The sequence below is a fragment of the Lipophrys pholis genome (genome assembly GCF_963383615.2).
Source record: "Lipophrys pholis genome assembly, chromosome: 7".
In the NCBI taxonomy this organism is placed as follows: Eukaryota; Metazoa; Chordata; class Actinopteri; order Blenniiformes; family Blenniidae; genus Lipophrys; species Lipophrys pholis.
The window spans coordinates 17,242,365-17,259,679 of NC_137638.1; the positions used below are offsets into that span (position 1 = coordinate 17,242,365).

A 17,315-nucleotide genomic window follows, 5' to 3' on the forward strand; every position below is an offset into this window, starting at 1 on the left:
AACAAGACTAGAGATTTTGAATGCATGCAGTGAGAGTTTGGATGGTTTGGTGCCCAGTCTTTCCAGCCTGGGGCTGTGGCTGTCAGCGGACCTGTCGCTTCAGTTTATTTAGAGTTGAGTGGTGGGTGGGGCTCTGACACGGACCTATCAGAGCGCCGCTCGCGCAGGAACTTCCTGGTCTGGGCAGAGCCGTCTTGGAACCCGCAGCAGTCTGTTTGTCAGCTGGTCACAGATAGACTCGTAGTTACGTCAAATATCTATCAGGAGAACAACAAGTCAGCACGGGCAGTTTGTGCCCGAAAGTGCCCGTTAAAATGAGTGAATCGAGGGCTGCGTCTCCACGGCGCCGAGTTGGGAAACTTTAACGGAGTTCTGCTGCGCCGCCGTGAAGCCCCATGAAAAGCGAGAGTTTTATTGTCCTAGCTTGCTGGCTAACGTTAGCTATTTGTCTGCTGGATCGGAGCCGCTAACAGATGTCGCGGCAGAAGTATCGTCGGCCGCCGGCCACCGTGAAGCAGGAGCAGGAGGACGACTCGGACACGGAGGAGCCGCGGCTGGGGCCGCGGAGGGCGGACGGGCTGGAGTCCCAGATTATCCACAGCGGACACTTCATGGTGTCTTCGCCGCACAGCGAGCACCCTCCGAAGAAAGGCTACGATTTCGACACTGTCAACAAACAGACCTGTCAGACCTACCACTTCGGCAAGGCGAGCACGTCGCACCTCTCCATAGACGCCTCCCTCACCAAACTCTTCGAGTGCATGACTCTGGCGTACAGGTGAGTTACTGGAGGCTGATGTTCACCTCTGCTCATGTCGAGAAATCCCCCACACCCTGTCCAGATCAGCAGAGTCAGGCTGGGACCAGGGCACACACTGTACAGTCACGAGTTTGCTCTTCGTGGAGTTTCCTGCTGACCACTCGTGATTTCTATTGAGCTCACTTCACCTAGACCCTTCACTTGCTTGAATAAAAGCATCTGTAATGTACACTAGATGGACATCGACCCAATGAATCAGTGATCTACCAGCAACCAAACATGAATTCTGCATAGAAATCAAACAAGGTACACACTGGACTAAAATACGTGTCATAACAAGACCCAATGTGATATAAAAATGATTGATGGCAGAAGAAAATGTGACGTTAATGAGTAGGGAACTCACAATAACTACAGAAATTGAAATTACCATAAGATAATGGAGGCTAAAAGCGAAAAAGAATTGTTGAATGACTGCAAGAGAAGTTGGATTAACCACAGAGATGCAAAATGTTCGTAAAGTCACCCAAAACAAGCGTAGTTGAAAGTGAAATATAACAACAAATGACCATGAGACATAAGACAAACATTTCACATGCAAGTGTCCAAAGAAAAATACAAATCAAAGACAAAAATAACAGCCACATGGAGTATAACAACCAAATTGAGACACAAAAGATACATAAAACAAGAAACAATTACATTTATGCAACAATATGCAAATGACCTCACCAACCTGAAAGGAATCAACAGCATGAAATGAAAGCAGGAAACACACTGAATATACAACTGAAAGGAGGCTACTAAAGACTAACAATGAGATGTGAAATTACAAGTATGTTCATAAATAGATTATATAGAAAGCCAATCAAATATAAGGACATGTGAAATCAATAATTTGCAAAACAACTGCAAGATAAGTTCTCAATTGCCAATAATTTAAACAATGCAGTGTTGTTGTTGTTTTTTTAAAGCACCTGTAACATTAAACAAAATGTGTGACAAGAAATGAGTAGCTTCACAATACAACTAAATCTGACCCACAAACCAACCTCAAGTAATCTGAGAATGTAACCCACTAGATAACACAACATTGGACTGGAAAGAAAAACTAACAAACACAACGATACAAGGTGACCGACCACAAGGCGACACAAAGTGATGATAGTGTATTGTTTTTAGGTTATTTTAGTCTGTGTGTCTTAGTTTTTGTTGGGAGTGTTTCTCATGTTTACAAATATACCTGAACTTACACTTGCATATATTCACATGACATTAACATATACACATATCGCCATAGAAACGTTAAGAAATAATTTCAGTATTTTGACAAATTCATAAGTGACAGAAGGTGGTGAAATAGACAGGCGTCTTGTTTATCTGTCTGATACAACAGAGTAAAAACCACAACGAATGTTGTCATTTGAAAACCAAAGTGTTACCAAACAGGAAACCATCTACAAACAAGCTATTCCCTCGAGGTCAGATATTGTCACATTTTTCAATGAACAGATTAAACTTTTTGAGTGTTTTGAGGTGGATATCATCCTTTCAAAGATTTATATGTGGAGCTTTGTGGCAGTTTTTGCGTATCACAGCAAAAAAAAAAAAAAAAAAAAAAAATTTTTATTTTTGTATCAGATTTTATTTTGTGCAGTCCTAAAAGAGCAAATCTCAAATGGGTAAAATACGCAGAATGAAACTCTATTGCTGCCAAGCAGCTTCAGCGTGCCCCGACAGTCTCCAACACAGGGAGGCATCACGTTCTTGGTTTTAGTAGCAGAAGAAATAATTGATGCTACTCAGCAGACACTTGGCAGGAACAGTTTCAGACTTGTTTGGTCGCTTTTTATAATCGTAGTTATAACATAACGTAAGAATTAGATGCTTGTGTGAAGTGATTTATGGCACACCTTTCATTTGTTTCCTCTCAACAAATCTGCCTTGTGGTTTAAGGTTTGATACGAGTCAGTGACTTTGCTAAATTCACAGCTTGTAAACACAGGCAAGCTGTGAATGATTAAAAATCCCATTGTGGCTCACAAAGTTGTCACATAAGGGAACGTTTGCTTTTTTTTGTTTAGAAGATCATGTTTCTCCGCATCTTCTATTAAACAGAATTAGCTGTTGGAATTTTCAGACATTGACAAAATGATTTTCTCTGTCCGATGAGCTGTATTCCATAAGTCTTTTTTAGTATATTTGGGGCTTCAACTTGGCAGATCACATAAAAATGAAGCAAAATAAGTGTGAACTCCATGAGCATTACAGTCTTTAAAGATTTAGACATTTACAATACGTCGTCATCCAGCGTGATGTCAGTTGTGGTGTCTTAATTTCTTTTAACTATGAAAGTCAGATGATTATCCTTCAAAAGTTAGGTGTAGTTGATTAATCGTCAAATCCTGACTCCTGAGATGTAACGACACAAAGTTAACCATATCTGCCTGATGAATTATAGACCCCGTGTCGGGTTTTGGATCAATCTTTTCAGCTCAAAACTATTTTAGTCAGAATCTTTGACACAAACTATTTGAAAATGTGATTTAAAAAAAAAAAAAAAAACACAAAAAAATGTAAACCTAATTGTTTCTGTGTGATCACATAAAAAGTCATTCTAACTTGGGGAACTTATTTAGAAATGAATGAAACTCGATGTTGTGTCCCTTACTGTGATTGATTGTGGTCATTTTCGCATTGTACGCACATCAATATGCATTCGATGTGAGCTGAGGTCACGTTACCCATAGTTCCCTGTTTACAGCTGCAGTGTTTGCGGCGTGGTGCCAGCTGCTCAGAGGCTTCCCTCTCACTTCACAAATAGCAACAAATTTGAGTGGCTGGGCTCACTATTTATAGAGTCGTCACTGTTCTGTTGTTGTCATTCATCCTGTAAAAGCAAATTAGGAGCTTTTATATGCAAGAAACAGTCGCTGCAACATTGGTGGACCTGAGAAGTTTTTCAAATGTGTAGAGCAGCTTCCATTCCTTTTAACCAGAAACACACTAATGCATTTTTTTTCCCAACCTGAGACTGAAAACAGAGAAATCAGTGCTTTAACTATAAAAATAAATGACAGCTCACTGACAGATGCCGATGTAAAATACAGTGATTTTCTCACATAGTATGCTGGGACAGTTGTGCTAAGCTATTTTCTTTAGTATTTAAGCATAGTTCTTATTCTGTCAATGGCAGCTCAAACCCCGTGAATCAGGCTATATGTTTTAAAGAGGTGAAGTGTAAATAAAATGTGAACACCGGGCTGTGGGATGAGGGTTTGACGTATTGTCGAGATGTTGTCCGATTTGGTGATGCAAGTTGAGTCTCATCCTGTGATTTCACTTCTAATCTTTTGTCTTTTTTAGTGGTAAGTTGGTATCTCCCAAATGGAAGAACTTCCGAGGCCTAAAACTTCTTTGGAGAGACAAGATCCGCCTCAACAACGCCATATGGAGAGCGTGGTATATGCAGTGTAAGGACTCTCCTTGTTGTCTGCAGTTTGGGCTCTATTCCTAAACATTGAACTAGTAAAAACATGAATATACAGGCAGATATGCACTCTGGCGTTCTCAAATAAAGACAGGCTTGTCTACAGATTCTGCGACTTGATTTATTTGGAATTCCAGGTCGTTTTTGCTTCTGTCACATTTTAACTTCCTGTGGCCTCATTCTCCACTGCAATATGAAGTCCTGCACCTCCAGACAGCCACGACTAAATCCACATATAACTCAACAATGTCCCCTGAGCAATGTAACATAATCACAGAATGCAATAAATCACACAATCAAGGAAAAACCAACATTGACATTTTTTTAAATATTCATTTTCAAAACAAGTAAAAACTGAATAACTATGTACAACATATTCCAAGGTGCTCGCATGTTGGGATCACTGATGTACAGGGTACAAAGTTAGAATAGTCTGTAAAAATAGAGTAGTTAAAAAAACATATATAATTGAAGGACAATATTTCAAATCAAAATGAACCTGATTTGAAGATCCATTTTACATCATTTCTATTCACGCCTCCATCTTTATTCCCAACATGTCACAGTGCTGACGCTCAGTCCAGAAGGATTTCAAGATAATAGGTGCAACGTGGTTTCTCGTTGAATTTGTGAATAGGAGGAACTTGTTTTTCAAAATGTGAGTGACATTAACGATGTTTCGCTCTTAGATGTGGAGAGAAGAGAAAACCCTGTTTGTCATTTTGTGACGCCGCTGGATGGAAACATGGATATGGATGTGCATCGTCCTGCAGAGGTAAAGATGGTGAAGTGCGATTATCATGACATCCACCAGACACATTACACACAGTTTGATTTGGTGTTCAGTCTCTCAAGCTGATGCTGGTCATTTAGTGCTTGTTGTGGCTTTTGTTCTTTTGTAGGCCATCGCCACGGAGGGGAAATGCTGGAAACGAAGAATTGAAATAGTCATTAGAGAGTATCACAAATGGAGAGCATACTTTAAAAAAAGGGTACGTTGCTCAGATTTCTGTTCATTTCTTGACAAGAAGACATGAATATTTATCTAATAAGACTTTTTTGTTATAGCTACAGAAGCACAAGGACGAGGACCTCTCCAGCTTACTTACGGTATGAATGACTGCTCAGTGTTGTCCAGACCATTTATGTAACTGTCGGCATCTATTCCTCCATAGGTTGAAACTAATGCAATTAACCATCGCTAACCATGTCACCTTCATAATGTTTACATCTGCAGTCATTATTATTCCAATTTTGATCTTTTATTTTTACATAGCACTGATATGTGCCAACCCCTTTTGTTTGGCGTTGCATGATATTCCTGTGAATTTTCTCTATGTACTCCAGTGTTTTCCCCACAGTCCAAACAGCATGAGCAGGTCCAATGGTACAGGACGTCATTACTTCAACCTGTAGTTAGGCGACAGAATATGATACACAACCTAAAAGGAACTTATAGTTAAACTAAAGTATCTGGTGATTATAGCAAAATTGAACATCTTTACATAAAAACATTTATGGCGGCATATTGAATATGTGTGTTTAATTCAGTGGCCCGGCAGTTTCTAATTCAGTTTCTGGCACCAAAAGTAAATTGATTGAGTTGAAAAATAATGTCATATGACTTTTGACCTGTTTAGTTATATACAAACTGCATTTTATATGTAAAACCAAGATGTTTTTTTCCCGTGCTTTGTCTGTCCTGTTTTTTTGTTTTTTGTTTTTTTCCGAACGTCACGACTCTAATGGTAGATATACAATCATAATCTATCGTCAGTTTATCCAACTTCAAGTATTGGTTGCCGGAACTAAAGATCTGAGCTGACTATAGGCAAAGACTGGGTACACTGTTTACAGGTCACCAGTTCATCACAGTTCAAACACTGAGAATCGCACATACTTTCACAATTACAAGCAAATTAGAGTGGTGGTGGTCGGAGGGGCCGATGGCACAGATTGGCAGCCTTGCTTTCGTCAGTCTGCCCCAGGGCAGCTGTGGCTACATACGTAGTTTACCACCACTCAGTATGGAGTGAATGAATAATGCAATGTAAAGCGTCTTTTGAGTGTCCTGAAAAGCGCTATATAAAACCCATGCATTATTATTATTATTATTATTATTATTATTATTAGAGTCACCAATTGACCTCAAACGCATGAATTTGGACTGTGTGGGGAAACTGGAGTGTGACTAGTCATTATTTGTAAGAATAGTGCATGGAGTGTTTGAGTTAAGAGTAATCATGTAACCAAACTGCATGCCTGTGTGTCACTAACTGGCTTGCTGGTTGCATTTTGAACACTTGAAGGGGCCTGAGGAGCAGTTCTCTCTGTTTGGGGAAGTGTCTCCAGACATGCTCCGTGTCTCCATTTATCAGGATGAAGAGACTGCTGCACGCCGTTTGCCTCGTAAGCATTACGAAGCGCCTGCCCCCATGGAGATGGACCCCCTGTTTGACATGGATGTTCTGATGTCTGAGTTTTCAGACACCTTGTTCTCAACGTTGGCCTCTCATCAGCCCATATCCTGGCCAAATCCCAGGGAAATTGGTGAGAAAATAATTAGATGTATATTGTGAAATCAGCTGAGTATCATCTAATCCTTGATTAAATTATTAATTTTTGATAACTTAACCTTTGTACCAATTTTTTCACACTTTATGTTGCTAATAGATCGTCCTGAACGAGTGCCACGCAGGCCTGGATTGAAATTCGATGCATCTGTAAAATATCAGTGTTGTCCCCTTGCTTTCTGTACCTTTACTTGCCACAGCTCATGTAGGAAACGCTGACATGATCCAGCCAGGACTCATCCCCTTGCAGCCCAACCTGGACTTCATGGACTCTTTCGATTCACTGCAAGGTAACAGTAAGGCACCAACCCGCAGCTCCAGTAGCTTCACAGACCAACTAATAGTGCACACTGTACAGAAATCAAGTGCACATGTTCTAGTAACTCTGCTCCAGCCTAGCCTAGCCTAACATAAGACGTAGTGTGATTTTACTAACCTCTAGCTAACATAGAGACTCTTGTTCCAGACTTATTTCACAGCCTCCGTCAGCCCGTCTTCCCCTCTGTTTCCCCCACTGCAACATCTGTCACCCCTCTACCCAGCAGCAGCTCTCAGTCACAGGTAAACACTCGCTCAATGCTCGAGCCCTAACACATCACTAGAAAGAGATTTTTAGTTTTTTTTTACATTGAAGTTAAGGATTTTGTTTTTTATTTTTGTTTATTTTTTGGGGGGTGAATTTCCAACACATCATCGTCCATCTTTTCTTCTGGATGTAGCTACACTAAATAATCTTACGTAACAAAATAATATTACTAAACTTTATTCACTGTCTGTACATACAGCTTAACATGAGGTTACCCACCAGTTAATTATTCAACCATAACATCAAAGTAATATCTTCTCAGATTCTCTGCCTGATGCGTTTTCTCACAATATTTCTGAAATGCTGCAGCGAAGTTCTTTAGATTCACCACAGACTGTCACTCTCACTTGAATATTAATTGATTTCATTTCGACGTTGTAAGCGGCCTCATGTGTCTCTCTTTTTCTGGATGTTGTAATATCAAGAAAAACTTGTTCAGGTTTTGCAACAAGTCATCGCCTCTGCAAAGAACTGTACAGATTTTTGAGGTCATCATAACTTATTGCTCTCTGACAAGGTTACTGTGCCAGTTTTTCCAGAAAACTCCACATAAAACTTTTTCCAATAGGCTCCTCAAAATATATTGAATGAATCCAGTAGTGTAATGTCAGCTGTGACGTTACTGGTTGAAAAGCATACACGACTGTAAGGTGGTAAATCCAGTTTGTGGTTTGAGGCTCTGCTTCATTGCAATAGTCCTGACCTACATGTACGTACATCAAGACTAAAATAGCTTCATCAATAGTGGCGCTTTTTTTGGGTGTGGCATACACTCTAACTAGAACTTTAAAAAAAGAAATGAGTGGCGTGAACTCTTACATTTATTTCAATTGAAACTTTTTGTCTCAGTTTCTGATAGTTTCGTCACATATTTCTGGCCATTCGCTGACCATTTTAATAAATACATTTGTGAACACTGTACACTTGATTTATAGGTGGCAGGTTCATATTTTCCCATGATTGTTTTTTTAAAGTTTGTTCTTTCTTTGAACCAGATGTGCAAAGTACTGGATTTGTATTCTTTGCCTTTTATTGTTCTTTTAATTAATATGCGTCAGATCCTCAAAACATGGCGAGTTTGGATGTTTACCATTAAAGTGACAGATCTCACTGTTCTGAGTGCTATTTTTTTTTCCACATAAAATTTTAATAATATCAAAATTGACAGTGACAGGTTTAAAATCGGATGTATCAGAGAAAGCATTGAGATTTCCTGTCACTGTGGATTGACAGTAATGGAAACCCACTGGCAAGAATCGTCAGATTATTGCCAGTAAACAGTCAAGTTATCCAGTACTAACCAGCTACTATATTTACTTTTTCTATTGAGAAATAGTATATTTGGTTTTACTGGAGACCCTCAGAGCTCGTCCTGTTCTCATAGAAAGGTGCCTCTTATATCGTGATTTGTTTCTAATGTTAAAATGTCTACATTTTGCGTCTGACTTTATTTAGTAAATGACAGTATATGCATCGGGATTGACAAGTATTACTGAAGAGTCGCATGGAAAAACTCGTGTTTAATCTAAAGCTACTCTGATGCAGGTGCACTGTCAGTAATTAGCTTTAAGAAAAAAGCCAGTATTCATGAATATTGGGATAATCCTGACAAACCGTAAAGTAAAGGAATCATAGAATATCAAAAAAGTGTAATGTCAAACTCTTATTTATCAACACAGAAGATGTCCGGGTAACGCAAGTGCTCAATGTATTCATGATCTAGAATAAAAGGCTGAGTATCTTTGTTTGCTTTCCTTTACCAGGCCCAGTTAATGCCTTCCATGCAGCTCTCAACCAATCACATCCCTCCCTCTGACTCCTTGTCCATCTCACCTCCCATGGCCAGTCAGACCAGTCCCACAAGTGGTAGCAGCGGTGATGCTGCCTATGTACAAAGTTACATGCCACTGTTTCCTGGACAGGTGGCGCCTTCTGATCAAGCGGGAGCGTCCCCTGCCGTTCCTCAGACATTACCCCATGATCACTTGGTGCAGTGTCTCCCAGGTCAGGAGATGTCCTCTGCAGCAGCACCAGCCATGGTTCTCTGTCCCCTGAAGACCTCATCGGGCCTGGACAAGACTGTACCGTCCAAACACACAGCCTCCTCAACGGCCACACCCAGCGACGCAGCCCCGACCTTCAGCCACAGCTCAGACTACAGCTCTGCATCCTCACAGCCCCCGGCTCCTCCATCCCAGCTCCAGCCTCTGGCCCTGTTACCCTCCACTCCTGTCCAGCAGCGTCAGACTTTTGCCCTGCCTCAGGCTTTTCATTCGTCCAGTGCCAACAAAAGCCGTCCTGTGCAGCGGATCGCTCCCGCTAACACTCTTTCCTCCTCTCACCTCATCCTGGCAGGTCTGTGGTTCCACATCTGCAGAGAACATGATCCCAGGAACTGTCTAGTCATTCTTAATTTTGTCATATTTGTTAATGATAATGATGGCGATGTCAAATTTACAGCTTACATTGCAGTATTAATGTTCCATAAGTAATAGCGAAGTAAATGTATGTCTTATTATTACCAAGTATTCAATAGCAGTGATGTTTGTTTCTATTCAGTTGGATATTTAAGTTTTAGAAGGAAAGCAGCTGGGAGCTGTGTTAACCATAACATACTGTCCTTTTTATTGAAATAGCATTGCATGTAAATTTAAAAAAAAAAATATATATATATATCATATATTTTTACATGTAAACCCTTTCAGCACCATTCCCAGGCCATGCCAATGCTGTGATTGTTACTCCCTCGTCTATGAAAACAGATGTCGTCTCCAACGCTGGAGTGGTCATCACTCCATCTCATCTAGTACCAGTATGTTTACAACACACTTGGTCATCATCACCGCTTTTCCATCTATACTTCTACACTACACTCTATTCTCTATTAAATTACATTCGTTGGAAACTTTCAGCTACATTTGGAAAAACAACTCAAACAAGAACAACTGAAGCAACACAATCAATATTACTGGCGGTTTGTCCAAATTCAATACTATGTGCTACTTTTAATAATTACCGCTCTCTGAAATCATTAAACTCCTTTTTATGAAGCATCTTTAGTGCTGAGCACAGCGCCCACTGCTGTTATGACCTGCTGCAAATGTCATGCAAAGAGCCTGACGGCATTTCTGAGTCGTTTCTGCCAATTCATCATGGTTGACAGCCTCCAACTCCGATCTTTTTCTAGAATTAATCATACAGGACTGAACTTTTCTCCCCCATGGTAACCGTGTCGGGTACCATGCTTCCTTGTAGGCAGGTAGTTTTTGTTTAGCTTTTTATTTACAGCGTATGGCTCATTCTTTCCCCTCCTGACACCACTGATCTCTACACCTAAGAAGTTCAGTTTGATTAAATTCCCGCACAGTGGTGCATCCCAAAGCTTCCCTTGCTTATCTTTATGGTTTCAAGAGTATTGGAGGCAACTTCTCTTGAGTATTTGGGTCAATCAATCCTGGAGTTCTGGCATGGATACCTTCAGGGTCTAGTTTGTGTCGAAAGAGCGAGACCTCTTCTGCAAGAACAGAAAAATTTGTTCTTTGTCCCAAAACTGAGAGAAAAAAAGATGACATAATGCTTTTGGAGTCTGTAGTTTGTTCTTGACACATTACATGGCCAGATTGCAAGTACTTTCTCCGTTTGCTCTGCATGAGTTTTTCATGAAGTATGAAAAGTAGCAGCCTGGACTAACTTTGTAAACCTTGACAAAACAAGCATATGGATGTATGGAATCGTGGATCTCCTATTTACTGTCGACACTGAGACCTCAGTGCGTCTTCCCTGAGGGTAATTGGCCACCTGCCTCCCCAGGCATGCAGGCAGTGAAGCTTGAACTTAAGCTTGCAAATTATGTTTCCAGCAGTAACTCTCTAGTAATGTTCACTGTCCTTGTAGCTTTTTGTATTATTTTCTTCCTTGGACAAGGCATTGATCTCCTCTTCAACCTCTTGGGACTATTCTATTGACCATATTTCTAAAGCGCAATCAAATTTCACCATAAACAAGCCCCACATTGTGAGCACATCCACTGCCACAAAATAAGTTGATCCGCAAGGACTTGAATACATTTGAGACCGCATTCCATAAAAGATTTATTTTGTTTTCAATTTGGAGTAACCTCCTGTAGTATTAGTTGTGACAAGCAAATCAAATTACTCTTGTTTGAGCTGTTTATCATAAACTTGATTTGGTTTAATAGTATTAAATTCAATTCACTTTTCTTTCTGTCAACTTTTACCCAAGAAATGCAACATTTCACCACAGTTGACTGCTTGAATTATTTACTCGCTTTCTTTCCAGGCACCTGGATTTCACGTCATGGCTCCGACATCAAAGTCTCCGCAGCCCATTGTCCCCAAAGACAAATCCCGATCTTCCAACCGCAAACATGAGAAAACGTCCTCGTCTGCTGGTGAGAGTTCACTCTAACCAGAAGAGCTCCCTGAATCGTCCAATCTCACTCTTTCTGAACTAAGTTTTCATTTGTTTGCTTTTGCTTTCAGTTCCCAATCAGCAAGGGTCTGGTCAGGGGTCGCCATGTGGATTAGATCAAGTTCCTAGTCCCCTATCGATGAGCAGCAGCAGTGCGGCTCTGGTGAAGAACGAACAAAGTCAGGTCTGTGCTTTTCATAATGGATGTTTCCTTACATGAAATTATGAAGATGATATTCTTTCTTCTGAATGAAAATAAAAGCTGTAAATGTTCTTGATGCCAATCTCAGAACTTAGTATCATCGGTAATACTTTTTTGTATGTTTGTGTCTTTTTTTTTCTTTCCCTTCTAATTCTCTGTATACTGTGTGTAATCTTTCCACTTCTGCTGTGCAACAGTGTCGGAGAACCTACATATCTTCTGAGCAGAAGAGGCGATCAAACATAAATTTTGGCTTTAAGACACTCTGCAACTTGGTTCCAGCTCTGAAATCCCAACCAAATGTATGTAAAATCACCAACAAACACATTGTGGACATTTGTAGTGCGCCTTATTTTCAGATTTTTTTAAAATCGTCACCTTCATGCACTCAGATCAGTAATGCAGTCACCCTGCAGAAGACTGTGGAGTACATTGGGAAGCTTCAGCAGGATCGGCAGCAGATGCAGGAGGAGGCCAGGAGACTCCGAGACGAGATCGAAGAGCTGAACTCCTCCATTAAGTCTGTTTAAATTGTGTTTCACTCCTTCTATGGCATATGAGTTTTGTACAATCATTCACATTGTAATACATCATTTTTCCCACACAGCCTCTGTCAGGAGCAGCTGCCTGCGACTGGCGTGCCGGTCCGACGGCATCACTTCGATCACATGCAAGAGAAGTTTAATGAGTATATTAAGAGCCGCACGTTACAGAACTGGAAGTTCTGGATTGTATCCTTCAGTGAAAAAGCTAAGCTCCTAAACTTGTGCTGCTCATAAATAACACAGTGTGCTCTGTGTATTTTTTTGTGGAGGCCAGCCAAGGTTCACATGGCCTAGAATAGACAATGACTTTAGTTCATAACCAAAACACTAGAGATATGTATTAGCCACAATTGAATTTGAGACATCTTGTACTTCCAAAGACTGTAATGAAATAATTTGCTTTACAACAACTGAAGGGAATAGAGATTTTCGGTGGGAAATAAATAAATAAATAGGGAGTCTCCTCCAAGACCTGCTTGCTCTTACCTCGGGTCAGAGCCAGTCTAACCGTTCTTGCACAGAGAAACTTCACACAGCCCAGGAAGAACATGCAAACTCCACAAAGGTCCTGAGCTCAGTCAAACCCTTGCCTTAGTGTCGATGGGGCTTTTTCCTGTCTGTATGTTATCGGCTATCCTTGACCTTCTTGCCTTCAGTTCAGCATCATTATCAAGCCTCTGTTTGAGTCCTTCAACGGGATGGTGTCGACTACGAGCAGAGCAGAGCTGTGTCACACCACGCTGCAGTGGCTCGATCGTCACTGCTCTCTTCCAGCGCTCAGACCCAGTAAGTAATAGGCTAAATATGCTTTTTAACAGCCTGACAACTCCGTGCCGAAGAATGAAATATTTCTGTTTGACGGCTGCTCCAAGTGTCCGTTTTGGAAAAACACAAGTCGGGGGGGGTTACATTAACTCACTAAAAATAGTACAAATAGCAAGAAGCCACAAACCTGTTTAAAAAAAAAAAAAAAAGGGAATAATCCGCATTCAATGACAGTGGTGGTCTATAGGTTGGAAGAAAGCGCTCGGTATTGATCCTCTTCTCTGCATTTCGCCCCTCGTATTCATAACTAACCTGAACTACATGTTCAGAGCGGAGGGCTGCCTCCGTTTGGTGCCCAGGAAGCTGTTTGGGTCAACGGCGTTTTGTCAGGGACCCACAGTGGTGACCTGCCAGCAAAGGGGGATTCAAACTTGCAAACGTCCGATCCCGAGTCTCTAACGTCTCGGAAAACCCTGCCCACAGGCAAACTTGTGGGTCACAGGTTTGAATCCCACTGCCAACCAGCCATGAGTTTGATCCCCAGCAGTCCACTTCTCCTAACTCCTACCCGTTTCCTCAAGAGGATCAGCGCATCATCAATTTCTGAATCTTGAGCAATCTCTGTTTCTCTGTCTCTATTTCGGTTACTCACATTTTCCTGTTCCGTTTCTGCTAACGTCTCTGTGTATTCCCCTTTTTTCTGGAAAATGCAAAAAACATGACACGATGACAGAAAGATTAACAATGTAACTTTTTTTTTTTTTTTTTTTAAGTCACACCAGCAGTAGAGATCACATCTTCCAGAATAGTTAGTTTTTTTTCGCCTCCTACGTGGTTAGAACAAGTTTGACTGATTCATTTTGTCAGTCGGATGATGGAAGGTGACATCAGAAGATTTCTATCAGTGACCGTTTTTAGCAACTCGCTGAAGGATGAGTTTGTTGCGGCTTCGCAAGACCACAAACACTTCAGAATGAATTTACTTCAATGTTCTTGCAAAGTGTCTTTCAGACCTGTCATTTAAAAAAATAAAACCCTCTTCTTATCAGATGTTGCATTGCCAGCATCTTCAATCAGGTTTCAACTCACACAGAGTCTCACTGTTTTTCATGTTTCATAGTTGTAACCTCGAACTGTGTTTCAGATAACATTCATACTGCTTCATCCGACTTTTCGAAGCTCAGAGTGACTGGACCCTTGGCTCCACAGAAACCTTTGAATAAGCCTTTGTTTTATCGCTTATTGGGGGTTTTCATACTTTACAATACTTGTATTTTTGCACTAAAACTAAGAGGAAAGTGAAGTTAATATCGTTGTACTGGTAAAGCCCATCTGATATGAAACAGGGTTGTGTTTGGCCCCTGAACTAAATATGTAGTCGAGAACCAAATTATAATTAAAAAGTGGTGTATTTCTAAGTGCTGCTACTTCGCCTGTGGCCTTCAAAAAGCTGTTTCACTCATGTGATTTTTTTTTTGGTCTTTCAGTGGTGCTGGGTACTCTTCGCCAGCTCAGCACGTCCACGTCCATCCTCAATGACCCCTCGCTGCTTCCTGAAGAAGCCATCCAGGCCGCTGCACATGCTGATGTTTGATCTTGCACTTGGACAAGTTAAAGTCACTCAAAAGCCACTTTTTGTTTTACGTCAGTCATCCAGTAAACATATCACTGGTGTTTCTTATTCAGCAAGATGTCTTCCAAAGATCTACAGAATGTCAGAGAAGTCAGTACAGTGATGAAACGAAGCCGAATCCGGCTTCGCCTTTAGTACGACAGGCAAAAGTGTGCCGTGTCGCACTTTGACTCTTGATAATAACACTCGGGGAGACGTATCATGTAAAAAAAAAAAAGCGTTTTATCATTGTATGTTGAACAGTAAGTACTACTACCTTCACCTGCTTTTAGGTGACAATCCTCCAAATATTTTTTTTGTAAGCGGGTACCTGCAGACTTGTTTTAAACAGTAATGGATATTTAAACATAAATATTTATCACAAAAAAAAGGGAATTATTGAGTGAATGTGATCTTTGTGTATAAAGTATGTGGATGTGCCGCTTTTCCGCTTCGAGAAACGTGTGGGTTGTTTTTTGTTTTTGTTAAAACGAGCTGGAAGTAGTTTGATTTGTTCCAGAAAGGCTTTGTATGGTCTTGATGGTTACCTGAGGGCTTTTATACGTCTAACCAAGAGAGACTAGCGTTTTGTTGTGTATCCCATCCACCATCGTCTCAGATGAGTGTTTTGTCTGTTCACTGGTTTTCCAGTGGTTATCCGTCCATGTCAAACGTCTGCCTTCAGACTCACTCGGCACATTTCTGGTGCATTTAAACTGTAAATCAGGTAAAACTTCAGTCGTAGTCGATCAGTTACAACGATTTCTAAAGGGAATACCTCAGCATGGTGAAAAAAATATAACTTACAGCCCTCATAGGGATACCTACCTGTAATAGCAGTACAGATTAGCAATATATATCTGTATATATACACTCTATATTTATGTATACAGTGTTATCAGATCTTGGCTGAACGAACAGTCTGAGGTCTTTTCTATTCCTTGCGAGTCTCTCAGGGCTACGCTGGTGTGCGTAATGATTTTCCACTCTTTCATGAACAAATCAAGCCGAGGCGGTTTTCTGCAGGATGACACAATAAGGGTAGTACACGACATGGGCTATTTCACCAATTCATCATTGTTTAGTTTTGTGCTTCTGGGCGCTTGCATGTTCAGGACAGATGGAAGGAAACCATCGCTCAGCCACAGCAGACGGAAACATGCCCAAAGCCATATCAAAGTATGGCTTACCCACGGCTCATGGTGTTGCTGATTTTGATATTAGACAAAGCCGTGTGGGTTTTTCATGGTGGCAAAATGACACCTCACAGAGCCTTAAGGTCAAAGTGTCCTTCCACCTGCGATGTGCATTTCTTACTCTTGTTTTCCTAGCTGTGTCCCCGCGGTGTTCGCCTTATAAACGCCTCACAGTGACTGAATGGTAAACTTACACTGGTCAATCCAATGAGGCCTGTTTCAAACTAAAAGCCCTTGTTTCAAATTAAAAGCCCTGAAGCGTTTCATACCCGGTTCAACCTTGTGGGTTTGGACTTTTATAATAATTATTATTATTATTATTATTATTATTATTATTATTATTGGTGTTCAGCACTCCTCAGGCAGATGGGGAATTTCTGATGTCAGCTGAGTTTACGGTAGTAAAGGGCACCACTTGTATTTAATGAATGTGCAGCTTTTAGGTTGCAGTCTTTTTTATTTAGAATTTCAAGTGTTTTTTAATGGGAGATCGAGCTTTTCTATCAGGTCATTCACCTGTAAGTGTCTCAGTGCTCCAAAGAGCTGATCAAAATCACAACCTCATGTGGGGGGTGGGGGGGCTTATGCCGGAGGATGTACACTATATCTTTGCAGATTGGATCTGCCTTTGTTGGTTCCTCCCAAATTTAGCATAGTTTTGTTTGTTTGAAGAAAAAAAAAAAGTTTTCTTAATGCTGCATACGAGTGCTTTTTTTTTTGGGCCACATGTTCACATGCAACTTGTATGTTCTAAAATGCCTTAAAATGATTCTGAATCAATAAACACACAAGAAAGGAAGATCTCCCTCCCTTGTCTTTTTATTGTCAATAAATATATATAATTAGTTTTGAAATAAATATGACATGTATCAGGAAACGTTAGGAGATGAAAGAGATGAAAGGGTCACAAAATTACATCTCAACATTTCTGTTTTTGAAATAAATACAAATTCAAGTCGTCCAAACTACCCAGTGAGAGCTGTTGTGTTGTTGTACCACTTGTTCACAAACTGCAAAAGACACTTTGTGTGCACGTAATCGTCAACGTGATCGCCGGAGGCTAGCAGGCTGCACGGCTGATCCACCACCCGGCCGCTCATCAGCTGCTCCGCATCCTCTGCGTGCTGTCCGATGGACGCCAGCAGCTCCGAGAGC

At 40.8% G+C, this 17,315-nt stretch overlaps 1 protein-coding gene across 5 annotated transcripts; it reads left to right on the forward strand.

Moving 5' to 3' along the window:
- The first annotated feature begins 181 nt into the window (after positions 1–181).
- On the forward strand, positions 182–15,313 carry mlxip (MLX interacting protein). 5 transcript variants are annotated; one of them, XM_080467672.1, is made up of 17 exons: positions 182–778; positions 4,127–4,233; positions 4,940–5,025; positions 5,153–5,242; positions 5,325–5,360; positions 6,560–6,800; positions 7,024–7,113; positions 7,290–7,384; positions 9,173–9,764; positions 10,115–10,221; positions 11,709–11,820; positions 11,912–12,024; positions 12,240–12,344; positions 12,435–12,562; positions 12,650–12,773; positions 13,244–13,373; positions 14,840–15,313. In XM_080467672.1, the coding sequence occupies exons 1-17, from the start codon at positions 474–476 to the stop codon at positions 14,944–14,946; spliced, it is 2,568 nt and encodes an 855-aa protein (XP_080323798.1). In that variant the 5' UTR covers positions 182–473; the 3' UTR covers positions 14,947–15,313. The 5 variants fall into 5 exon arrangements, with proteins under 5 accessions (XP_080323798.1, XP_080323800.1, XP_080323797.1 ...); XM_080467674.1 differs by having other exon boundaries at positions 197–778; positions 5,319–5,360; positions 6,629–6,800; XM_080467671.1 differs by having other exon boundaries at positions 205–778; positions 5,319–5,360.
- Positions 15,314–17,315: the final 2,002 nt, after the last annotated feature.

Excerpts from the sequence above, each read along its gene's own strand:
- mlxip (XM_080467671.1), top strand. The coding sequence starts at position 474 with ATGTCGCGGCAGAAGTATCGTCGGCCGCCGGCCACCGTGAAGCAGGAG. Across the intron at positions 779-4,126 it reads TGCATGACTCTGGCGTACAG|TGGTAAGTTGGTATCTCCCA; the intron begins GTGAGTTACTGG and ends TGTCTTTTTTAG. Across the intron at positions 4,234-4,939 it reads GAGAGCGTGGTATATGCAGT|ATGTGGAGAGAAGAGAAAAC; the intron begins GTAAGGACTCTC and ends TTTCGCTCTTAG.